Source organism: Charadrius vociferus, unplaced genomic scaffold (assembly GCF_000708025.1).
Source record: "Charadrius vociferus isolate BGI_N301 unplaced genomic scaffold, ASM70802v2 scaffold329, whole genome shotgun sequence".
Lineage (NCBI taxonomy): Eukaryota > Metazoa > Chordata > Aves > Charadriiformes > Charadriidae > Charadrius > Charadrius vociferus.
In genome coordinates, this window is record NW_009649982.1 from 1,567,992 (window position 1) to 1,593,635 (window position 25,644).

Below are 25,644 nucleotides of genomic sequence, written 5' to 3' on the forward strand. Positions count from 1 at the left end.
GGGGGAGGCGGAGGAAGAGGCGGCGAGGGAGCGGGGCGGCGGAGGTAAGGACAGCCCGGTTGCCTCGGGGGGTCGGGAAAGGCTGGGGGTCTCCCCCGCGCAAAGCGGGATGAAGGCAGGGCTGGGGGGGGGTATGGGGAGATTGGGGGGTGTTAATATTCCCGGGTGAAAGGACAACAGTTACTCCATGTTTGCTTTAACTCGGTCCATGGGGGATGGAACTCCAGAGGTGAAAAAGCGCGGACGGGACTTTTACATCAGAAATAGCTTTGTGAAAAGATTGCTGGTGTTAAAATAGCCCCTGCAGGGCGTCCGCATTGTTTTACCCCCAGGTACAAGAGTTTTTGCAGCAGTGGCTCCGGATCGTTAAAGAAAGGGGTATTAAGTGTTAGGGATGGGAATAAAACATTCACTATAGTTTTATTAAGTTCCTCGCCTGGTGTTTTTTCCTCTCTCTTCTTTGGATGTCTCAAATGGAGATGTACGTTCAAACTTGAATTTCCAGGCAAAATCAAGAGAATTTAAATGTAGCCATGCTATATGAGAGAAACCCTAAAATTAGATTATTCCAGCCTCTCTATTCTATTTCAAAATAGAATAAACCTTGTAAAAACACTTATAGTACCTGCATATGTTCCATTTTGTTTCAATTTTTCTGTGATAAATCATATTCTTCTCTCCCAATAATGCTTAGTACTTGACATGGCATCAAACCATTAATTATCTTTCTGATAAGTGGCTTTTTGACATTTCAGAGCTTAGGAACTGAAACATAAAAGTACTTCAAAACTAAGTATTTATGCTTTTTCACTTTTAAACTGCATATATGATGATTACTATGCATTTACATACCTAGGACTTGTGATTTCTCCAGTATGTATAACTTTGTTTGCATCACCTTATATTATTGTAGACCTCTTTAAATTATGGCATACGTTGTGCCATAAGTCACCACAAGTAAGAGAAATGTATTCAATATCTATTTTAGATGCAAAATCATCATTGAAGTTACCTTTCCAAAGTTTGCTCAGATGTCTTCTCAGGGTTGCTTATGTGGATTTTTCCTGTATTTTTTTCTTTACAAATGAGTTGGGCAAACCATGCCGATTTCTCTCAGTTACGGAGAGTGTAGGTAGAAATAACTGCTGGGGCAGAGAAGTCAAATGAACCTTGAGGAGTGGCTTGAATAATTATGCCTGTGTTTAGACAAACTGCTCTCTGTTTACTCTTTTCTTGCACACCAAATCTGCCTGGAAATATCATTTTACTCAGTACTGCAAACGGCCAGTGCAGCAGCACAAAAACGGGCCTCTTGTCCGAAGACGTACATGAGTTAAGGCTCCTCAGTGTCAAACCTCAGTCAACTGGCTCCTACTAAATTTCTTAGATGTGACCAAACATGCTCACGCTCACTTGCAGTGGCTGCAGTGGTCCTTTTGATCGTCTCTTCCTAGCTGTGAGCAAGGCAAGTTCCTAAACCCAGAGATTTATAAATAATTAAACACTGTTTTTTAAATATCTTAGTTTTTAGTAGAGTGGCACTCCAGTGTGGCACTCCAGTTTTACGGTGCAGCATGAGCCAGACCTTGAGTTCTGGCACTGCTTTTTGCTTCAGAAGATAAAAAGGAGACTTCTAATCAATTTATGCCTAAATTAGGGCTTGCTATAACATTTTAATGCTATCTTAGCAAAATTCGTGAAACTTGCTCCACATGACCTTGCACTTGAGGCATTTCTCAGATACAGAGTGCAGCATCTGTAACACCAGTGGTTTTGGAAGATGATAAAGTCCCTTGCTGCGGCTGCTGGTCTGATTGAATTACTGAGCTCCTACTCCATAGCGTTACCCTTGCTCCCTCCATTAATTCTGTTGTCTGGAGGGCACCAGGAACTGAAGCCACTGCTATTGCAGCCTTGAATTACGGAGAACTGCTAATTATTATTTGTTTCTGCTAATGTTGCATTAGCACTAGCCGATTCCCATTTCGTGAGTACAAGGTGGTCCAGTAAAGAGGAACTATACCTGTTTCTCTGATGCATTTTGATTATTCTAGCTGGGCTAACTCAGCCAGCCATTTGTCCCAGCTATTATCAACGTTACAGACTGCCAACGCTCCCATTTGTCCATTAATGTTTCTCTTTCTTTTCTGACTCACACATCTCTGTTGTTGAGAGTGTGTTTCCCCTCAGCAATAGTTGGTAGAAGCAGTGCACTTGGTCACCCTTGTGACAAGCAGTACACCAAGCACCCTGATCTCGACAGACAAGACTTGCAGAGAAAGCTTCCAAGTACAAAGGCAAGTCAGTCAAGGCAAAGCTCTAGGTGCAAATCCCACCTTCTTCTCAGTTGCATAGCTTTATGGAAATTACCCACAAGAAAGCTTTTTAGATTTTTTTTTTCCGTCTTATCACAACACAATGTTGCAAGCCCTAAACACTCAAGTATCATTCGTTACAACATCCAGATCTGTGAGATTTAAACATTTACTTTGAATCATTTTGCCATCTCACACTACCTAACTGTACTCCACAGAAAGACAGGATGGCTGAAGGTTAAGAATCACATAATCAAACAACTTCAGAAAGCAGAAATTCAAGAGGAAGAGTCTGCATCTCAACAGGAGGAGACAGCAAAATGCAGCACAGTGTCTCACTAGCAGACAATATTCTGGGCACATGCCCCTGGTTTCCAGTCTCCTCCCTAGCCGGGGGACAGAAGAAATTCATCTCTTACAGGTGTCATCTGCTTGTTGCTGATGAGCATCACATGGGCTAACTGAGCTGGTTTGTAAATTTTTGGTAAGAAAATAGATTCCTTCCTATGAACACCAAGAGGGACTTATTAACACTCTTGCATTTGTTGAGCTGAGCTCCCTTCCCCTTTTTATTGACTTGAGACTATCCTTAAGATGAAAGATGACACTTCTGCTTACCATATTTTGTTAGTGTTTGGTGATTCTTTAGAACAGGATCTTCTTTGTAATATTCAAATTTCCCATTCAGAGACCTCAGTCACCCCAATATCTGTTGCTGTACATAATGAAGAGAAATCTAAAGGCCTTTTCTGCACAGTCACTGGTAGCCACAGTAAGGGAACAACACTTGCAACCAAAAAATTATAAAGCATATTGAGGTCAGCAAGCCCTGTCTTCCATATGTGAAGATCTGTCCTTCTCCAAGAACAGAATTCCTCACTTTTCTCTTTCAGAACTGGCTTTCTTGCAGGCAGAAAATAGCATTTTAGACCACTCAAACATTTAGTTTTCTCAGTAAACACCCTTTTTTTTGGCTGTGTCTTCTGGTCTTCAAGAAGTATTTGGAAACATAAATAACAATTGCAGCAACTTCCAACAATCTGTGAAGTGCTCTGTAAGTGTCAAATGCAGGGTTTGTCACAGCCCAGGTAGTCATTAGTATTTATTACAAATATTTGTCATAGTCCAGTGGTCCTGTCAGCTTTGCTGTCTTACTAGATCCTTCCACCGAAGCCCTTACTGTATTGTGAAGACACCATAAAGGGAGGTCCTTAAAAGCGATGCTAACAGAAACCAAATCATATTTTATTTCATTTCTGCTCCAGACCTGTCCTTTGAGCAATAAATCATCAGTTGATATAACAAACTTTGCTGACTTGACATTTTCCTACCATGTCTGTCAGGAAGCGGAGAACGTGTAGGTGAGCACACCTAGAACTACAGGGAATGGTCAGGGATTATACCCTACAAAACTGGTTTTGGTAGGGTACCCAGGGAGCAATCTTCTTACTGGTGGGGTGACCTCTGCTTGATCGTGGGCCTTCAGGGATAGCTAGGGCCCTGCAGAGGTTGTTCGTTGAAGTCACTTGGGTTGTGTTAAAGACAGTAAGAGGAATTGACTTTAAAAAGAGAGGGCGTATAGGAATTTCGCTAGCTGGTACAATTCAGGTTAAAATCAGGAAGCAATAGGAGCTCTAGCTGAGCCCAGCGCCAGGTGGACTGGAAGGGGGAGCCAGTCTCAGATGTCAGCGAGGAGCTCCCACAGCACAGCAGTGGGATGTCGCAGCACGTCCTTCCACCATGCCGTCTGTCCGGCAGCGCTCAGCCGCTGCCGCACGCAATCAAAAACCTGCCCAAATCTGCTGGGTTGGGAGGAGCTGTGCACCTGCAGCATCTGGCTTTGAGGGCAGCAGTCTGCTGTGACCCTCTGTGGGGAAGGCAACTGCCGCTCTGCAGAGGGGACAGATGGAAGGTCACCCCACAGGAGGCAGCGACAACTGCCAGGATCCTGCGGGTAGGGAAGCGGCTGCAGTGGCTGAAGCCAAACATACTCCCACAGGAGGTCGCGTTCTCATACCTGCAATAGTTTGCTCACATACCCATGCTATTTTACCCTTTATTTCAGGCAGTGCTAGGAAATACCAGGTTTTATGGCCAATAAAGAAACTATGAATCTTTCATAGGAAAAAATGACTCTTACGTATCCCATGCAATTACAAAATTTAATTTTGTGTGTGTGTGTGTGGTTTTTGAATTTGTGTTGGTACAAATAAAAGGGTCCAAATTGGCAGTCCTGGGGAACTAAAAATTTCATATCCACAGACTAGCAGCTGCGCTGATATCAAGAGCCAATGGTAAGATTATTAGGAAGTATTTGTTGTCCCTGGATAACCCCTGGAGATGGCCTGCTCCAATATGGGAGCAGAAACAGAGTTAGCAGATGCACAGAGAAAGGGAAAAGAAAGCCAAAAAACTGAGGGTCACGAGAGATGAAAAAACACAGTGAGGAGCACTTGCAGGGCTGAGTAGGACAAGTATCTGGGAAGGAGGAGTTGTTGGCAGACGGAAGGCACTGAAAAAATAGACTAGTTAAGGTTGCAGGCCCCAACAGCACTATGAGAGATGGTGTCTTGGAGTCCCTCCTTTCTAAAGCCAATACATAGATTTCTGGTCATTAGCTATTACGCATTTTTATTCTTCATCCCGGTCTTGTAGGCCTGCCGATTTTAACAAGGAGTGAATTCTTCTCTTACAGGCTTCAGAGATGCCTATTCATGACACCTCTTCTCTTTGGACCCAAGGCTGTACTGTAATTTTTTTTTGTATTTCAAGAAATCTTGAGTCCCACTTTCATTAGGATACGTGATACTTAGTTCCAGTTTAATTCTGAAGGAGCTATAAGTGCCAACTATTTCCTTAACATCAGAGCAGTGATCTCATCTGAAAATGTGGGGCAGTAGTTGCTGAAATGCTTTTAGTCATGACATGAAATCGGCATTGCAATCAGTGAACAAAGTAATTACAGCAGACATTGTTTTTCAGATCAGCGTGGCTCTCCGTGACGTTTACAATTTAATGGCTGCATTTTATCAAAGGCACTTGTATCGTGAATACACCTTTAAGTGCAAGTAGGAAACTTTGGTAGTAAAGTAAACTTGTCAGTGATTTTCTTTGTCTTAGATGCATAGAGTTTTGCTGGATTCCAGTTTTTGGTAGAAGCTGTATGATCACAACTTATGCAATGATTAGAAAGTGTCTACAAATGTGTTATTTCCTCCTCTTATCTGGGTGCATTATTCTTACTGACATCATGATCAATTCCTGCAGCTGTTACTGATAAAAAAACCCATTTTGTATCAAATATTATAAACTCCACATCATTGTTTCCTAATCTAGCATATGGGAGAAAAATAACACTTTGTTTTTACCGTTGCAGTAACTTTGCTGGTGTTTAATCTTCAGTTTTAACTTCTGTTATCCTATGGCTCTGTTGCAGCAGAGTGAGTTTGTGGCCTCATAACTTGTCTCATTTCTGGGGGAAAAAAAGTGCCATGTTCTGGTTGACTGTCCTCTTTAACATCCTCCAGGGCTTGATAAACACAGGAAATCACAAGGCATGCTGCTGTGGCAGGAGCATGTGCAGGGAAGGGACACTCTCGCTGCAGGGCTGGCTCTGCCTCAGCTACCGCTTGTGTCCCCGTCCAGTACAGGTTACACTGCCCAAGCCCCTGTCTTTTTTTTTTTTTTTTTTTTTTAAAGGGAGAAGGGAAAAAAAGGGAAACTAATCTAATTCTTCAAGAAGTGAGTGAGAAGCTGTCTGAGTAAGCAGGTGGTACAGCTTGTTTCTCCATACCGCTTGCAAGACTTGCCCTGGTCCCCACTTAGGCAGGCTCAAGAAATCAGGAATCAAAACAGTAAACGTTATGAAAGATTCCGTCCTGAAAAGGTTAGGAAATGTTTAAATCAATCATGTAAGTCTGTTTCTTACCCGCCTTTCATTCTTCTGCCAGGGTGAGATAATTTTCAGGGTAAAAAGGCAGCTTTTAATACCCTCAAAAAGGCACACCTTTTCTTGAATGTTCACTTGGAAACTGCATTTGTTCTTCCCCTCCTTTCCCACCTGACCCCCCGGGTGGGGGTGCCGGGGTGGGGTGCCTGAGTGAGGCTGGTTGGGGCAATTAAGGCCCATGGGTACCCTTGATCCCTGACAGCAGCCTCCTCTGCTGGTGTGCCCCACACCGTCCCGAGAGCGGGGTTTTGAGGAGTATTTGCTGTGGAAAGCCCAAATCTGGGCTGGAGCATGCCTCTTGTCTGCTGGATCCTGGACACCCTCCTCAGGGTGGAAGCCCTGCCAGTCAGCAGAGAGGGAGCTTCCCCCAGGTAGAGTTCAAAATTTGCTTTGCCAGAGTCCGAAATTTGCTTCGCTGGTGCCCTGGCTGCTGTGGCCCCGTGGCTGATGGTGGTGGAAGGGTCCTGGGTGGTGAAGTTCCAGGATAGAGACACGAAAAAAGCTGAGTGAGCCTGCAGGTATCCTGAGGGGTCCACACAGCAGGTAACAGGTAACGGATCAGCCGTGGTCAGGAAGTATGTGTGCTGTCGCTGGAAAGCCAAACCCAGTCATCCATGGCAAAAGCTGTGGCCGGGTGATGCCGGCCATCTGCATGCCTCTTGTAGGCACCGGCACCATTGGCTTTGCCTGGTGGGGTTAGGAACAGGATTTGGACAAGGTTGAGGTTGTGCAAGGAGGTCACCAGCTGCAGGTACGCATGCAGCACTTGGTGTGACTGGGTGGCTTTGGAGGGAGCGTGGGTAGACCCCGCATGGCCAAACCCAGACCTCTTGGCACCCAGATACGGGGCAGCTCTGCTTGCATCTCTGGCGGATGATGTGCCCTAAGGAAGATGGTGGGCAGCAAGGAATTTTTGATGCCAAAGTATTGTCATAACACGCTGATGCCATCTTCATCCAACAAATAGCACCTGAGGTATCAAAACTGGCTGGCTCCCAAGCTGTGTAGAAGAGCTGGCAGGTGTTGCTTTGTCCTGGGCCGCACAGCGCCAAAGCGCAGTGCGGAAAGGCGGCAGCCTGTCATCCTCTCCTCTCCTTCCACCTCCTGCTGCACCCCTGCCTCACACCTCCCAGGTGCACACCCTGACCCTGCAGTGATCTTCCTGCAGGGGAGGCTCCGCTTGTCCTCGCCGTGTCCTCAGTGTCATGCTGAGCCCCCAGACCATGACATATCACCTGGTTTACTAGCAGGCAAAACTCCTCAGTCACATCAAGACTGTGGGTGGTGGCAGTTGACTTCTAGCCTCACCGAAATCAACTCTCATGCCTGACAAGAGAAATTTGATGAATAGGGAAGTTTGATCAGTTTAAAGAGAGGTCTGTCATGATGTTTGAAGTTTACTAAGGATTTAAAGTATAAGTCACGTAACTCCTTTCTGAAGCCAACTATGCTGAGATTCAGCGTCCCCAAGGTCTGACACAGCAGCTGCCTGGCAGATCTGACGTCTCTCTTTCTAAAGAAATCCTACAAATAATCCCCAACATCTTTGGATGAACTCAAACTGAAGTTTACACTCTCTAAAGCTAATAATACATGATTGTATTGCTTATAGCAAAAAGTAAGTTCTTCTGTTTTGCTTATATTGGATATGCAGCAGTATCAGTCTTTCCCTTTTCTTCTTTTCCTTTGTTTTGAAAGGCAAAAAGTAGTTTTAAACTGAGTATCTTGATGTATTACCCAGATTTAGGGCAGAAAGATCCTGCAGTCATTAGAGCTCTAGATAACCCAGGTGTGAATTTACAGATTGAGAATTACTTTTGAAGTTTTGTATACTGTGCACTACAAATGACATTAACACACTGTTCTTCATTTGACTCTTACTGCAGCTGTACTCTCCTAGAGGGAGGCTTTTCATAGCTTTAATTTACCTTTTTAATCCAGTGTCTCCCTTTGATGTGGGGTACAGGCTAAATCTTTCCATTTGGAGTGCTACGTACCTGTGGTGAATAATAAAATATCTAATGAATAAAGTCTTTCTAATGAATGGTGTTCAGTGAGATCAGACATACGGTGAGGAAAGGCCACTCCCCACTCCTCCCCTCTTCCTTTCATTCAAAGAAGGAAAAAAAGCAACCTGTCTGAAAAGACAGCAATACCTTTCAGGCCAGAAAGTTTTCGGAGAACCAGAAATTAAGGCTGTCAAATCAAAAGAAGTATTTCAAAGTTTAAAGCAAAGTTTAGGCTACTGTCTAAAACTTCAGCTCCTGTTAGTACTGCTCTTTTTTTGGGCAAACGATGGCGCACTGAGTACTGGCAGTGATGCACAAGCTGGTTGGATTCTTTGAATTAAAGATGTCGTGAAATGAGGTACCTCTTCTGCGAAACCAAGGGGGCTGGGTCTAACCTGTGGGGATGGGCCCCCCCCATCCACACCACTGAGAGCCCAACTGCGCTGTAGGCTGCTCGAGAGTGAGCAATGCTTTCTCCAACTGCAAATAAAACACACAGGCATCAACCCAGCAGGACTTTAAGGGTGATGGAGGAGACAGAGGAGGCAGAGGCAGGCTCTCCTGACCCTTCGACCCTTGGCTGCCGCCTCTTCCTCCTGCCCTGCCCAGCCCACTCTGGGCCGGGATCTGAGATGCTCACAGGCAGGTTGTTTTGGAACCACTAACGCATGCTCAGCCCCATGGAGGTTTAGAGCTTAATTCAGCATTTTGTGAGCGGCGGTGGAGGTGGACATCACCACCCTGGTGGCTGGGGTGCCTGTGCTGAGAGCTGCCTGCTGGGTCTGCCACCGCTCGCTCCTCTTCATGGCTTTTTCTGCTCTCATCTGAGCGGCCGGCCACCAGGCGAGGCAAAGCCCCCCACAACAGCTCCGGGCATGGCACCCTTGCTTTTCTTCTTGACTGGAGACAAGAGGCACGCAGGAGCCCTTCCTCACACAGCAGAAATCCAAAACAGAGTCCTTTACGTTTCATAAGAATATGTAAACACGTCCCTCATTCCCCCGTTGGCTGCCCCACGGCTGGCAGGGGCTGCTTCCCCAGGAGCCTTCCCCGGGCTTGGTGCAGCCATCTCGGCAGGCTTTCCTTCCAGGCTTCCATACACAGATGCCAGCACGGGCGATACCTGTGAGGACACATTCGGAAATGGGCTTGCTTGGGCAACCAGCAACATGTTTCCCTTTTCTTAAGTAATACTTCCCTCAAAATTAGCTAAGGGGAGTTTTATCCAGTGAAAGCTTTTAAAGCTCATTACTCCCCTTCTGCAGCCCGCACAGGGGGAAGAAATCAGCTCTGGAAGAGGAGGGGATGCAGAGTGGCGGCAGGATGCTCTTCAGCGCCCGTGTTTAAGTCACAGCCTGCCTCATGCTACACATGAACAGTCGTATTTATTTTCTTCTCCTTTGTGGCTATATAGGTCACTTCTCCTCATGCAGTTGGGTAATACTCTTATGGCAGCTTCAGGACCTGTGCACATGGAAAAGTTTCTCTTCTTAAAAAAAAAAAAATTAAAAAAATATTAATGCTTCCAGTGGAGTTTAGCCTCCAGAAATAAGAGAGGGCTTACGCTACGTGACTGGACAGCATTACGTGAACCATCTGCAAGTACTCCATGGCCCACAAGCCACAGTTTAAAACTTATGCAGAGCTGACCATAGGAAATACTTACTGAAAAGAAAAATATACCAGAGCCTCCGTGTTCTATTCGTAACCAGGCGGCTCCGGTGTAGTGTGGTAATTGGATTTTTAAGTCAGCAACAACAATAACAGAAAGTACAGATTGCCAGTGCTTCTAAAGTTGTTATTCTTGATTGTTGCCTGTGCAAAGATTTAGTATGACTTTGGGTCACGATGCACAACAACTCAGTTTATAATAACTTAAAGAAAAATTGCAACTTAATGTTAGAATATCACTTTAATGAAGAAGCTATTGAAGCTAAGTTAACTCTCCTAAAAGTTGGGATGATGACCAGAATTACTAGGTTCTATTAATGGCACTGCTTTTAAATGACTATATAACACTGACAAACTAATAACCTTATCACTCAGTGCACTTGATGTACTTAATAATATGTATCCAACTGTGGGTGCATAATTCAGCTATTGAGTGTGACTTGATGTTTGTAAATCATAATAAGACATCTGGATTGAAACAGAAAATACAATTTATTAGTGAATAGTTGCCCATTGGATCTGTATACAATCCATTTTTCCTTCAGTTGAGTATTGTCTTGATTTCCGTTTGTGGAGTGAAGAAAGACAAAACTCTCTCTAAAGGTGAAAGAACCAAACCCTGCCAACTGCCAGCTCTGCATTTCAGGTCAACTGCTTTGCAGTTGGGTCTCTTACTCTTGTTCCGCAAAGCTATGAAACTGGGGAGACTGGCTGGCCGTTTTGAACAGCCAGGCAAGATAATTACCCAAAATTATTTTGAAATGAAGTGTGAATACTAAATTTGGTGACATCCATTTGTTCTATGCAAGGAGATAATTTAAAATTATAGTGCACAGAATTCTCCTTTTCCTGTAATTGATCTGCATTTGTTTCACCTTCAGGTATCGCCTAGCATAAAACCATGGGCAATTTCAAAGGGCACGCTCTCCCTGGAAGCTTTTTCCTTCTTTTTGGCTTGTGGTGGTCAGTGAAGTATCCACTGAAGTACGCCTGTCGAAAAAACAAGAATGCTTGCTACCTTGGTTCCAGGGCAGGATTTCAGCGCCTGGAGTTTGTTGAAGGGATCATCAAAGCTGTCTTTGCCCTGATTGGTAAGTGAGGTGGACTTGGGGCAGACAACAAAAAGGCTGTGCCTTTTAACACTTTTTATTTTAAAAAAAGTTGCCATCTGACAAAACATATCTCATTGTGCTTTGGTATTTTGTCCTTTGAACACCATGAATCTAAGAACAAGTGGGGCTACTGCTCTTAATTGCATAGTTGTAAGTATAACATGGTTTCTGTCCATAGTGCTATTCTGGATCTTCTTTAAGGTCTCCTGACTACTTCACAGCAGGTCCATCTGAGTGTTCATGCGCTGTTCGCTACTTTAGGGAGGGAGATAAGGTATTTAGGCAAGCGGCTCTCACATGCAGACTGGGAGCACCTGACTGCGGGGCCATTGCTTTTCTATTTCGAATCCGGCTATCTGAGATGTCAGTAGTCTCCACTGAGTTATTGTATGTAAATATGTACATGCAGGTGCTTCTTCGTTCAAAAGTGAAAATATTTACAACGTCAGACTGAACTCCAGATCTTATTGCTGCAGGACTGTTGGAATAGGGAGGGAGGGGAGGGCTGTTTCTCCTTCTGTTGTGGACTGGCCTGGGTACAAACACACCGGGATGGTTTAGTGAGCTGTGCAGCCAACTGGAAGTGCCTAGTTCGTGTTTACGTTCCAGCAGGCTGTATGTTAGCAATTTACCTTTATAGCATAAGTAAGCTAAATAACAGGGGACCTGAGGAGCTCAGCTCATGTGGCTCTCAAGTCAGAAAGGATGTCAATTTTTAGTATTTTTAGATTCTATCTATCTACTCTTTTTTAGATACTCGGAGCTGCCTGGTTTCTAAGCAAGGGGCAGGCTGTGCCAAAATCTTGTTCTTGCTTTTCCTTCCTCCCTGGGATTTGTATCAGTTAAGATACATCGGCACTGGCATGATGTTTGTGTGTACAGCGTATACTTTGATGTGCCTTAAAAAATTATCAAAACCTAAATAATAGCATTCATTTTTTGGTGTGAGTGGGGACATCTTTCCTACAAATCTCCATCAGTGTCTAGAGGTATTTGGGCTGCTAAAACACTCATTTAGCATTTTTATTTTCGACCTAAAACAACAAGGTATTATTTTAACTCATGGTAATTTCAGTTCCAGTCAAAAATGTGTACAAGAAAGCCTGGCAAGGACAAACAGTAAAAGCAGCAAAAGGAGCAAAACCTTTTCCACCAAAAAAGATGGAAAAACACTGCATTTGGTCTGCAGCATATCTACTTATACAGCCGGATGCTGGCCTACCCTTTATGAATAACATGATTAATGTTTCAAAAGCACAACATATTTTAAACCCTTCCCAAACTTCATTGACCATATAAAATATCTAAAAGCAGCTTTTCCCTTGCTGGAGTACTGCAGCTAGTTAGCAAGACACCGAGGGGCCAAGGTAAGGGAGCAGCAATTGAAATATTAACTCCATATACATTCTCATGGGACCTTTAATAACTCTGCACGGTGGAGGGATTTCCTTTTATGGCTTTATAGGAAAAATCCCCTTTGAATTAAAAGTCTGAACTCTGCCATCCTGCATATTGCAGGGGACTGAAATGGTAAATCTTTCTTTTGGGGCCTTCAGCATGTGTTATACTCATGTTTGAACCACTGGGAAGGCAGCAGAAAAATTCAGTCAGAGGACTACTACAATAGCAATTGTTTTTTGAAAAAAAGCAGCACAGAATAGCTGTCTCCATTTTCACTGCTGGAAACTGCAAGATGCAAATAGTCCCACCAGGAGTGGAGCTGAAGCCTGGTTTCCTCTGGCTTTCTTCTCTCTGGATTATGTGATGCTTAATATATGCTTGAGCTCACTCTGTGGTCTTTCCCTCAGCAAAGAAACTTATTTCATCTCTCCTCCGCCCACTACTGGTTTTCTTGAAAATTTATATAAGATTAATATCTTTGAGGCCTCTGTGTATTTTCGCTTGAATTTGGACAACATGTTAAAAATTTTATTGGGAACGGCTGAACTGGGCAGAAGGGAGCAAAACATAGCAATCACTCAGAGCAATCCTCAGGCAGCCAGACTAAACCCCAAATTGACTGGCGTTATACCATGTGGGGATATATTGTTGCCTCTATTGTTTTATTGTCAGTCTATACCTTAAGCACCAGGACAAATAGTTATACTTCTTATTTCATGCGCAGGAATGGTGGCTGAGCAGTTTGTTCCTGATGGACCTCATCTGAAGTTGTATAATTACGAGGAAAAGCACTGGGATCATTTGATGAACTGGCAGCATGCCACCATGTACCTCTTCTATGGCATTTCAGGGTTGGTTGACATCGTGGCTCATGGGACCAACGCATTGCCAGTGGCCATGGACAGGATGATGCTTTCCTTAGCGGTGTTTATTGAAGGTCAGTTTACCTCTCCCTGCAGGGCTGCCTGTGAAACTTGCAGAGGGATATCAGTCTTTGGTCTGGGAATCTCAAATCATCCTTAGAGCCTGAGCCTACGGGAGCTGGGTGTTTAACTCCCTGAAATGCTTAAAAAAGATCAGTCGTGGCCCTCCTTAAAATGCTGAGGGTTTGGCTGCACTGCAGCCCAGAGCACAATCACACATTGTAGGGAGGTACCTGTGCTTTCCTAACTGGCTCAGATAGCAACAGAAATGCTATGAACGTAGCAGCACAGGCCTGTTTTGGGTAAGTGCTCAGTAGTTCGGGCAGGTGCTTCAATGTATGTACTGACATGGTATGCAACCTGTTAGCTAAAGCCCGTGTGAGTGCATTTACTGGCACAGCAATTGCATGTTGGAATTGCACTGGAGACACACTCAATTTATTTTTTCTGTATGTACAGTATATCTCATAGCACCCCTCATGCTACACTGCAGAGACAGATGAATGAGACTTTTGGTTAACATGTTTTAAACCAAAGCTGACAGAGCTGCAGCTTCCCATGCAATTTCCTGCTCTGAGCTCAAGAGTTCAGTACAGGTTGGGGGCTGACCTCCTGGAGAGCAGCTCTGGGGAGAGGGACCTGGGAGTCCTGGTGGACAACAGGATGACCATGAGCCAGCAATGTGCCCTGGCGGCCAAGAAGGCGAATGGCATCCTGGGGTGCATCAAGAAGAGTGTGGCCAGCAGGTCGAGGGAGGTCATCCTCCCCCTCTACTCTGCCCTGGTGAGACCGCATCTGGAGTACTGCGTCCAGTTCTGGGCTCCCCAGTTCAAGAAAGACAGGGAACTGCTGGAGAGGGTCCAGCAAAGGGCAACAAAGATGATTAGGGGACTGGAGCACCTTTCTTATGAGGAAAGGCTGAGGGACTTGGGACTCTTTAGTCTAGAGAAAAGAAGATTGAGGGGGGATCTTATTAATACATACAAATACTTAATGGGAGGATGCCAAGGGGATGGGAGCAGTCTTTTTTCAGTGGCGCCCAGTGATAGGACGAGGGGTAATGGGCATAAACTTGAACATAGGAAGTTCCATCTTAACATGAGAAGGAACTTCTTTACTTTGAGGGTAGTGGAGCACTGGAACAGGCTGCCCAGAGAGGGGGTGGAGTCTCCCACTCTGGAGACATTCAAAACCCGCCTGGACGCTGTCCTGTGTAACGTGCTGTAGGTGACCCTGCTCTGGCAGGAGGGTTGGACTAGATGATCTCCAGAGGTCCCTTCCAACCCTAACAATTCTGTGAATTCTGTGAATTCTGTGAATTCTGAGTACACAGTACCTAGGTAGTAGTCTTAAAAAATGACTCTCAGTTCAACAGAGAAGGTGATATTGGCATAAAGAGACACGCTAAAGGTTCACTGTTTTCTAAAAGCAGATGCAGGGGGATTACAAGGGAAGAAAATATCTTAAACTCATCACTTCATATATTCCAGGTTTTCTCTTTTGCTACCATCTTCATGGGAGAGCCATGCTGGATGTTCATGTTCATCAGTTATTGCTATTTGCTATCTTTGGAGCTGCTGTTTGCATATTTCTGGAAGTTTTCTTCCGTGGCAGTATTGTGCTAGAGATGCTCCGCACAAGCCTCTGCATATTACAAGGCAGCTGGTTCTGGCAGGTAGGTCACTTTTCTGCCTTACAAATTTCTTCCTTCACCAAAATTTGTCATTTACCCCTTTGCAGATGTTTCACAAGTGGTAGAATGTGCCTTTTAAACACAGACCTCAAAGGACTCATAGAAAACAATGCACTTTTAATGTCCCTTTAAAGAGATAAAAGTATTTATCATATCTTTTTTACAGACGAAGAAGCCACTTTACTCCTAGTGTCTTTTATTTGAATCAATAAAAAACCTCAGGTGGTTTTGTTGAGCTCTCCCTTGCGATTGAACATCCCCTCTGATCTCTGTAACATCCTGTTCAAAATTCGCCAGCCAAATGGCAGTGATTTTACAGCCCGGCAATATATGCTGTTCTTTGTGAAGACAGTCCCCATCTCCACTGTCAGCTGCTGGAACAGTGAGTAAATGCCCAGTGGAGTACTGGACAGATGTGGCAAAGAGCCCATTGACATTGCGTGAAGAGGAACGAGGGCACAAATAATTTTTCATGTTGGTTGCCTCCTTCTACTTCGTAAAAAGCATTTCAGCAGTGGCAACCTAGGTTTGAAAGGTATTTGAGCTCCCGATTCGCATTAAGAGATTGAGTGATGTAAAGCCTCCTGCTTTTCCAGTGTTTGGGAAATAGAGCAGAGGAAGTAACAGCCCAAACTTTTATATTCCAGGGATGGAATATAAAGGACTCACACAAAAGGACTCTTAAAAATGTAGCTGCCATGCCTTCACTTACTTGTGATTCTATCCAATTAATAGATATTTGATAGCAGCCCTTTCTCTGCTGTCAAACAAGACAGAGAATTTAATTAATTGCTGCAATCTTGTATCAAAGAAATAGGAGCGCTAGTGCCGATGTGTGTTTCGTCTTATAGTGGAGAACTGAGGTCACTCCAGTGATTTTTCTTTCCGGCATGTCTAGACTGGCTTCCCTTTTTTATATGCTGGCCAGACACGATTAATAAAAACGTTTGCTGTTCCTTAGGAGAACTGGACACTCAGCACCAAATTAAATATTTAAATACTTGCTCTGGCAAGAAGACAGACCTCTGAAACGGCAGTATTTTTCTATACGCGAACTCAAGAACCTGGTGCTGCAGCACTTGGTGTTTTATTTTCTTGTTTGTAAACTTTTCTCCGGTGATTTAAGAAGCTTTACGTAAGAGGAATTAGATGCAACCATTTGTTCTTTGTTGTCTGCCTAGTCTAATTTTAGAACAAGTTATTTCTTTAGCTCTGAAGACAATGTGTTTTTTGTTTCAAAGTAAAAAATTGAAGAACTAAAAATAAAAGAGATTTAAGTGTGGCTTTTTTCACACCCACATCAGACTTCAACCGTATGTGTGACTGAAAACCACACACTGGCTGCAGCATGACAAATTTGTAAAAGGTAAAGGGACTTTCTTTCTGCATCATCAACACCCTCATTCATTGAATTTTCTGCATGGAAATGCAAAATGCACTCCTCCCCTCCTCCTTCCTCTCCTTCTCTTCCCAGCCTCTAAATTCTCGGCTAAACTGCTGAGCAGTGACTTTGAGGAGTATTAGGCAGTACAGAGGACCGGTGCTTGTCAAGGCAGACCCCTGTGTAGCCATGGGCTTACTAGTTTCCCAGCTTATGCATGAATCTGAATTTGATCTTTCCCAGCTCTGAATAAACAAATCAGCTACGTATTTCACATGAACTTATAGCCTTGGGTGACAAAGCTCTGTTTTTTAAATAGTTTCAAAACCTAACCTTTTCCCTGGATGACACAGAAGAAATAGACTTAGGGCTCACCTTTATTTATTAATTTATTATTCACCTTCTGAACCATGTAACACGTTCCCATTGGGGAATGAAGTCCTTCCTGTGGGGAAGAAGTGAGTCAGTGCAAATGGGCGGGCAGGTTTGCTGATTGGTGATGTGCTTGTGGTTTTGACCATATGTGGCTGAGCATCAGCCCCTTTCCTTACAGTACATAATTGTGATCACTGCAGGACTCCGTTGGGGTGACTCCTTAATTTGCTAGGCAGGAGCAGGGCGTCTCTGGGACCAGCTCTGCATCTTCAGAGGTGTTTCTGCACAAAACTGTGTAAAATGATGCATTGCATCTGAGTGTGACTGCAAAATCGTTTGTAATAATAATCACAGAAATAATCAGCAAGAAAATGAAATGTCTGCCTTGTGGTGGGTAGCATAATACATGATATGGCATAGGATGTACGTCAAATGACGTTTGCTAAATAGCTTTCATTTTATTACAGATCGGTTTTGTGCTTTATCCTCCAAATGGGAGCCCAGAGTGGAATCAGATGGATCATACTAATATGATGTTCCTGACCATGTGCTATTGCTGGCATTATGCCTTTGCTTTTCTTATACTTGCAGTGAATTACACAATTGTCATCTGGTAAGTTACTTGAAACACTAAAACTTTGGAGACCTGTCTATTTAGTCTAGCAGGAGCTCTATTTTAGAAAAGTTTCACTGACAAAACAAAAGGTTTCCACAAAGTAATTAATTGTCTTGCGAGGTAAAATAAAAATAGATATTGCTAATCAATGAAGACAATATGAGTCATTGCTTCAGTAGAAAGGGGAAAAACATTCATAAAGTAGAGCTCTGACAGCATAATGCTTCTCACATAAAACGAGCTCTTTTTGATAGTCTTCCACATTTGTAAGAGCATAAAAAGTTAGAGGGTGAGACATTATTTCCCTAAATCTTCTCTCGCAGCGCTCATCTCTACTAATTCCAAGTGGCTTAGTCAGCACCCTTCATGACTTAACCTTGAAGATTATTGGACAGGTTTCATTGCTAGCAATTTCCTGTCATTAGACCTGATTCCTTTTTCACTAGCCAGTTTCATCCCCTAATTTCTAAAGTTAGCCCTTTTCCTCACCGCCCAGTGCTAATTCTGACAAAATTCCAACCGCAGAGTAAACTTGGTTGTAAAAATGAGCCTGATTCTGCCATGTGTGATCACCTTCTGCCCACAGGACCTTACCAGGCCTTTGCCTGCACTGTCCTAAACATATTCCTCACCCCCTCGCTTTACCCCTGCCATCCTAATAGCCCCTTTTAATCATGTTTTGGCCGCATGCAGTTCTTGCAGTCTTGCTTTGCGCTGATGATGCACTGTGTCTTTTTGGGTCTCAGTCCAAAAGGCACTGACACTCAAGGCTGGGTAACTGGTTTGTCGTGTAAAGGACGGCAACTATAGAGAAGGTGACGGCAAGCTTACATCCCTTCTGACACTGGGAATGGCGGCTGCTGCAGCATCAGACAAGCCCCAACGAGGTTGATCACGGCACGCTGCAGAGAGTTCCTGTCCGTGGGGAAGTTGGCCAGACTTGCTCTTCACAGCTTTATAGCACTCTTCCCAGTGAACACAGCTATAGGTCTTGTACCTGCACAACATTGGACTTCCTAGACTTTACAATGAGGTTTGCTTAAAGCGTACGCCTTAGATGTGCCATAGGAACAAGCTCTTACAAGCAGTACCTACAGGTAGTATTGTTAAAGGCAGCACATACTAATGTCACGGTACACGCTCGTGTTGTATAGCAGTCACTCCTGCTAAAATACAGGCATCTACAATTAAGGCCTGGGGTGAAATTCTGACCAGATTCTGCTGGAAATCACTATCTCCTCTTTACGATGTCTTCCACAGTGGCCCACTTCAAGTCTTCATAAATCAATCATCTTAATTCACTGATGAGATGCAAGAGTTTAATAGTTTTTTACCATGTAAAAATGGCCAGATGAGCCTTTGAGTTACTATTGACAACTCTTTTTTTTGTTGTTTCCAGGGCAGTTCGTTCAAAGGTTAAACAGTCCCAGTCCATGGAAATGGGATTACTGAAAACATCTGAACGAGACCAGGAGTCAGAAGATGAAATTTAGTATGAATATGGCTTGACTAGTTTATCCGCTCTACCATTAGGCTGTTTGATACCTCATTTCTAGATTTGTTTGCCATCTTATTCATTCTTTACTACAACTTGCTATGCAAATATCATCCACCGAGTACTGTCTACACAGTTACATCTTTATTTGCAGAGGGTAAGCTTGGTATCTGTTTGTGGTAGTTGCACTAGTACCTTGCTTACCACATACTTCAAAGAAAACCAGACTAATATTAGACAGAATAGGACTGGATGAGGTGGCATGATGAAGTCTGTGTGTTTGCCTCATTAAAAGCTAAGCAAAATGTTTTCCAGCTGCTGCTGAACGGACTGTTAAGTTTCCATAATTAGGGTGTCCAAATAAGTGTGTTTGTTGCCATGCAAGTAACTGTGCATAAATAACTGTGCAGACCTGGAAAACAGCAGAACAAGATAAAAAACTCAGAGTCTTGCAGCTGTCTTGTGTAAAATCTTCATGTCTCTGCTTGTGGCTTTATGTTAAATGGGAAGAACTACTCACCGCAAACCCATTCAGCGTTTTTCTTGAAGAGTGTATAGTGTGTTCACTCTCGCAGAGATGCTACCAAGTTTGGTATGATGACCAAAAGCCACTGCAGTTATTCATTCTCATGCCTAGATAGTCCTGCCTCTTTGCTGTCATTTGACTTTGAAAAGCAGTGAAGTATCTCTGCTTTCCCACAGCGCCTGGAGCAACTTCTTTCCCAGAAAGGCCGAGGAGCGTCCAATGGGGCAGCACCCGGCCACAAAGCCGGTCTCTTTCCCAAAGTTTATTTCCTTTCTTTCAGTGGAATTTGGTGCAATTTCAGCAGGGTACGTAGCAAACATGCAACTGGACCCTGCACCTGTGTCAGGAGCAGGTAACGCTGATCCGTGGGCAGGATAAGACAGATTTGCATCCTTTTCCCTGTGTCACTCCTGCAAGTGCCGAACAGCCTGCGCAGTGCTGTGTGGTGAGCTGCGGGAGGGCAGATGTTGCCTTCGTAGTAGCTCCGTGCCTGGCTACCCACAGCAGTGAGTGACTTAGAAAATTTCTTTTAATTGTATATATTTTCTCCAGTAAAAGCGAAGTTTTGATCCAGTGAAAAATAGAGTGCCCTCCCCAGTGCTCGGTGTTGCTTGGGATGTGCTCCAACCTCATCAAAAGGGAAATAACTGATACACAGCAAAAGACATCAGAAAATTATGTTGTGTGTAAGCACACTGGCCCTGTGGGTGGACTTTTGAAGTGTCGCTCTGGCTATAATACATGTTTTGAAAGACTCGCAGGGGCAGCTGGGCAGGAGGGAGCACTTGCTGTGCCACCACATTTGCTCTGCTTTCCTGAGGCTGGAGCCCGGGATGTGTGCTGGTGGCCATGGGCTGTTTTATATATCTGCCAGTGGTAAGGTGATCATTCTGGAAAATAGCCCTTTGTTTTAGAACACCATCTAAACATACTGTTTTCTAATTATTTTTGGAAACAGGCTAGTGCAGGGCAACAGATTCTGGTCAAATAGTACCGGTGGATCGGAATTGGTGCTGTAGAACTGTGTTCCTTCTGTTATTTGAATATTTTGAGATGCTCCTAAGGGAATGCAGAGCTGGACTCTGGCAAATGAATGACAGCTGTAGGATCTGGTTCCTCTACTTTTGTGTTTCCCCTAGATTTTTTTCAGTGTAAACCAGAAAAATGAGTAGCATAAAATTATTAATTACAGTAAACCGATTGCTTAAAAAGATAGGCAATAAAATAGTTTGTAGCTCAAACGGATCCCAGGACTCAGAAAAAAAATTAAATGCTTTTTCTAAAGTTATTTCACCTTCAATGCAACATACACATTCAATTCATTTTTAGGACCCACCTTTTACCTTCTCTTTTTCAAGGAGCAGCTTCCTTAGCTGCACATGCTGTTAATGCTGAATTTTAGACCGTCAGGCTTATCAATGCCTTTCCAAAATCAGTGAGGTCATTTATTCTGAAGGTCTTCAGAAAGTACTTTGCTTCTCATAGGCAGGAACAATGCAAGTTTCTTCACTGCTTTTCTTGACAAATTGTGTTTAATACTGTACAAATATTAAGGTGCTGTATCTCTAAACTAAATGATTAACCTAAGCAGGAAGAAAAGCATGATAAACTGGCTGAGCTTTGATATGTCTTCTTAGAAGACTTCAGTTGGTAATTTTTTAAAATTATTTTAGATCTTTGGCAAGCATCGTGAAGTGACACTTGTAACCAGGTATCAGATTATTCAGATGAATCTACATTGGAAAGCAAGAATAGTTGGCTCACAGACATTTCTGTGTTTAGAAATGTAAAATGGGAAACTGCAGATGCATAACCAATGATCACCACTTTTCTTAATTGTTTGCTCTTCTTCAGTACCTTTCTCTGAAGGGCCTTGGAGATTTTGGCAAACTTTAATGAAGTCTGTCTCAGGAGATTCTTGTAAGCTAGGTATCGGTATGGCATTTTTGTAGCTCTGTGTCTCGGCTTTGCAGTGGTCTCACTGTAAACTCTGAATTAATTGTTATTTACTCTGCTCTGCAAATCTAAGACTTGAGTTTCATTACTGTGGTTCCATTAAAATCAGATGTTCTGTTGGCATAAGCCAGAAGGAAGATCCACGGCTTTGCTGAGGAGCTTGCCTGTTAATGGCAGCAGGGATATGCTGGCCAAATGCAGTGTGTCATTACACCCAGCTATAATCTTACCTTCATTACACCACATCACTCTTGTCTCTAAATTGCCGGGATTTTTTTAAATAAAGGGCAGAATTTTTTTTCCTGTTAGCATGGTTGGGGTCTAAAGCTTTTGCAGTACTGGGCAGTGAATATGATGGCTATGTATCAAAGAGAACTTGGGGATTATTAGAAAAGTCTGTCATGGTAAGCCAAAATCAGTTGATGAAGTGAGCCTCATGGGATTCAATAACCTGAGTGAGATGTGAACATGAAGGGTGCTTAGCAAACTCTCCTTTTGAAAAAAAAAATGCTTTTTCAGGAACAAAACCTGCCAGTATTCAAATGTGATGGCCAGAAGAGTGGCTGCCTGCTGTGGTTCCTCCTGTGACCACCTCAGCCTGATGGCTCTGGCTCTCTCCCTGCCTGTGCCCGGGCATTAGCCCAGCAGTGGCTGTAGGCCTGTACCTTTTCTTGGGAGAAGACCTGAGCAGGATTCAGCCTGCTGAGAGGTATCACCTCTATCTCCCTCTGTCCCCCTGCTGTGAATCTCCCCTAAACGATGAGAGAACTGGATGAATAAGCCCACTAGACACATCTGCTGGTTTTGGTGCAACCATGCTTAGCAAAGATGCCTTTAAAGAAGCCCAAGCTGGAGGCTAACGCAGTCTGTGACACAGAACTGTAGGGCAGGCTTCTTACAAAAACTCTCTTCGTGTAAGAGAAGGTGGCATTGCATTATGAAGCTTGAAGAAATGCAAGGAAAAACAGATCCTGAAGCCTCAAAGAAACAGTAGTCTCTTGGATTTAATTTTTAATACTTAGCAGAGTAAGTGTCATAGTGGGGTTTTGTGCCTGATGTATTTTTGGTGCCACAAGGGAAAGAAACACCCCATCTCAGGGTGGTTTTTTGCTACGCAGAACACCTGTCCCGTTCTTCTCAAGCATTGTTCAGAAGAGGTGCCCAGGAACAGTAAGGTATCTATTTACGATGAAAAAGGTACAACCTTCAGCATTTCACTAGCAACAGATTTTGCTTGAGTTGAATGAGTGGAAGGAAGTCTGACAAGTTTACAAATGCCACTCAGAAAAAGGTAGCTGCTCTCAAGAAAATTTAAATTATTGTTAAATATCGGTGCCTTTGAAAAACTATATGGTAGTTTATAATATACAAGGTATGCCTGTAATTTTATTTAAATAAAATTGATTTATTCATATGAGATGTCTGTCATGTTTTCGGGGAAAAAATATAACCATTTATGGGGCAGTACGGGCGGGAAAGGAAAGGAGGTTGAAACCACCCCCTGGACAACCAGGGAACAAGAAGTCCTGGGGGAAAAAGAGCATCTCTGAGCTGGCACCTTAAAGGTGAGGCTGCTCCTACAGTTCCTGGGTCCCTGACCACTCTACTGGGTGCACTTACACTCACATTTTAGTCTGGATCAAGAAAGTGCTTTGGACCTCACCCACTCGTTCTAACTTAAGTGCCAAGGTTTGCACCAGAGCATGGGAGCTGTATGAAAATGCCTGCAGTGTGGAACGGTTGTGCTGTAGAGGGCCTACTCCTTTGGCACCACCGACAAAGGAACACACATGGGTAAGGTGAGGAGTTTGTCTGGCAGAAGGGAAGGAACCCATTAAAGTTTTATCATGAGTGTAAATGGGTTAAATATGGCTTTCTCTCATTTACATTATCTGCATCTCTGTAAAGCTTCATAACTGTGATATTTGTTCTATATTCTGTAAATAAACACTTTTTTTCCCTTGTATGTAAACCTAGCCTGAACTAAAAGTAAATTTGACAGCAAGAAATTTCAATCCCACAATGTAATTTATCCTTATGATAAATTACTAAAGCACTAGAAAACTTTGGTGTATCTGGTACCTTGATGCCCTCCTCCCACATGGTTCAGTTCCTCTGAACTACAGTAGTTGGGGTAGGAGTTACTGGTACAGAACTTGGTGGAAGAAAACAGAATAGTTTTTTATCCAAAAAGCCCTTTAGCATGTGCAGTAGTGGAAGCAAGCCTGACTCCCAAGGACTGCACAACAACAGCACATCTGTTAAAAGGGAGAAAGACAACTGGAAAACTGCTGGGCACATGCCTTTAAAATCTATTCTAGGTAAAATATGTGCTTACTCAAAATATGTGGGAGTAAAAAGCCTAATATTTGTCAAATAAGGCATAACTAGTCCTCAGATGACTTTTCAGAACAATAATTTCTAACACCTTGCTGTGTACTGGTCGCAGTTCACGGATTTCTATATTTGATAAACTTCTTAGAATGAAAATACATTTAAAAAGTAGTTGAAAAACATAATTATAAATACTACAGCATACTTTGCAATTTGATTCAGAAATAAAGCTCTCGCATATAGACCACTGCCATTTAATGACAAAATATTCTGCAGGGGATGGCACCTAAGAGGTCAATGTCACAGCAAGACCAAGAAATTGGAGTGGAAATGGTTACGTCTACATATCGTGGTTACCAGCCATTGCCTCACTGAGGAGGAGAGAGAAGAAATGGAAAATAGACTGCAGATCTATACAACTGAATAGCAATTAAGCAACCAGAAATCACTGCCAGCACTCTAAGGCTACGGCAGGGGAAGCTGCGTTCATGGTATACAGCATTCCAGTTTGCCTCCAGCATTATTTACTGGGGACAAGGTTCTCAGACACACTCTGGGATTTTTATGGCTCCTGTGCTGCAGCCCCAGAAGCCGTAATGCCTGTTTCCCGCTCCTGATGGGAACGACAGCAGGAGTGAAAGCTTGCAGTGCTTTTCTGGAATTTTACTGTTTTTTACTGTGATTCCGACTCAGCTAGATGCAGTTGACACATAAAAATATGTCAAAGATGGTGTTTACTGCTGGCACCGCACTTTATTCAGGCTTGAAAACAAAAAAGAAAGGAAATAAAAAACATCTGGCTCTAATTAAGGCTTAAAAGAACTGGAGGAAAGCAGAAGAAATATATCTAGTCACTCAAGAATTGGTTTGTCTCCCCACAGCAGCATCACGTATACAAATTTGCAAGTAATAAGGTTTTCTTTCAGTTTGATTATTCTATCGTATAAACATGGTTTAATATTTTCATAAATAAAAGTGTACTGCCCTTTAGCATGCATTTACTGATTTGTTTTGGTTTTGTCATCTAGTTCCTTATGCCATTTTTTTTTTCTTTAAGGTTTACATAAAATATTCATACGAAGTTAAAAGTTCCCAATCTTTTTTGCTCACAATCCTACTTCCACTTCCCAGTTGACAAACTGTCTTCCATTTGCAAACCTGGGCTTGCAACCCAAGTTTTGGACTCACAGTATTTTACATATCTAAACGCAACATGCTGCTCAAAGATGTCTGTGATGATGTTCTCTATGTAAAGGAATGGAGCAGGGATGTTATTTCCATTGAACAGAAAGGGTAATGTCATTAACCACAAGAACTAGTTCTTATTTCTTTCCTACTTTGTCGTTTAAAAATCTCTGCAAGCATGAAAAGTCCCTCCTATCATCTTGCAGCGTTTCTACCAGCAAAGGACCCAGACCTGTGATTCAGAAGCTGGGTATGCTTTTAATACACTGTAATCCTCAAACTTGGCGCTTTATTGGATGTAGCTTAACTTAGTGTTGCTGAACTCGTCTGTGACTCGGTTTCCCCATCTGCAAGATCCAGTCTGTCTGAATCATGCTTGGTTCTGCTTTGCTCCATACAAGTCCTGCACAGGGATGGGCATCTTCCTGTGTGTCTCCTAGACGCAGTTATAAACTCTTGGCCCTTCTAACCCCAGAAAAGCAAACATTTAACTGCTGTAAAGTAATTAACACTTGCAAGGGTACTAGGCATTCTTTGTGAGGAGATGTTTCTCCCCAGCTGAGCAGTGCGGTTGTTCACTGTTTGACGGCGAGATAGCAGGGCCAGGCAGCTGTCGTGCTACCAGGGCTCTCCTGGGCGACTCTGCAGATGCCTCCTAGTCCACGAGGTGGCCGGGCAGTGGGACACATGCTGGTGCCAGCCC

General features: G+C 43.4%; 1 protein-coding gene across 1 annotated transcript in view; it reads left to right on the forward strand.

The window, feature by feature from the left end:
* Positions 1 to 19,249, forward strand: part of TMEM45A (transmembrane protein 45A) — a 26,967-nt gene extending 7,718 nt beyond the window's left edge. The window contains exons 2-6 of the mRNA XM_009891627.1: positions 10,826 to 11,035; positions 13,182 to 13,394; positions 14,871 to 15,055; positions 17,297 to 17,442; positions 18,845 to 19,249. Coding sequence (XP_009889929.1) covers positions 10,846 to 11,035; positions 13,182 to 13,394; positions 14,871 to 15,055; positions 17,297 to 17,442; positions 18,845 to 18,938 — 828 coding nt within the window. The 5' untranslated portion in view covers positions 10,826 to 10,845 and the 3' untranslated portion in view covers positions 18,939 to 19,249. The remainder of the gene's footprint in view (positions 1 to 10,825; positions 11,036 to 13,181; positions 13,395 to 14,870; positions 15,056 to 17,296; positions 17,443 to 18,844) is intronic.
* Positions 19,250 to 25,644: the final 6,395 nt, after the last annotated feature.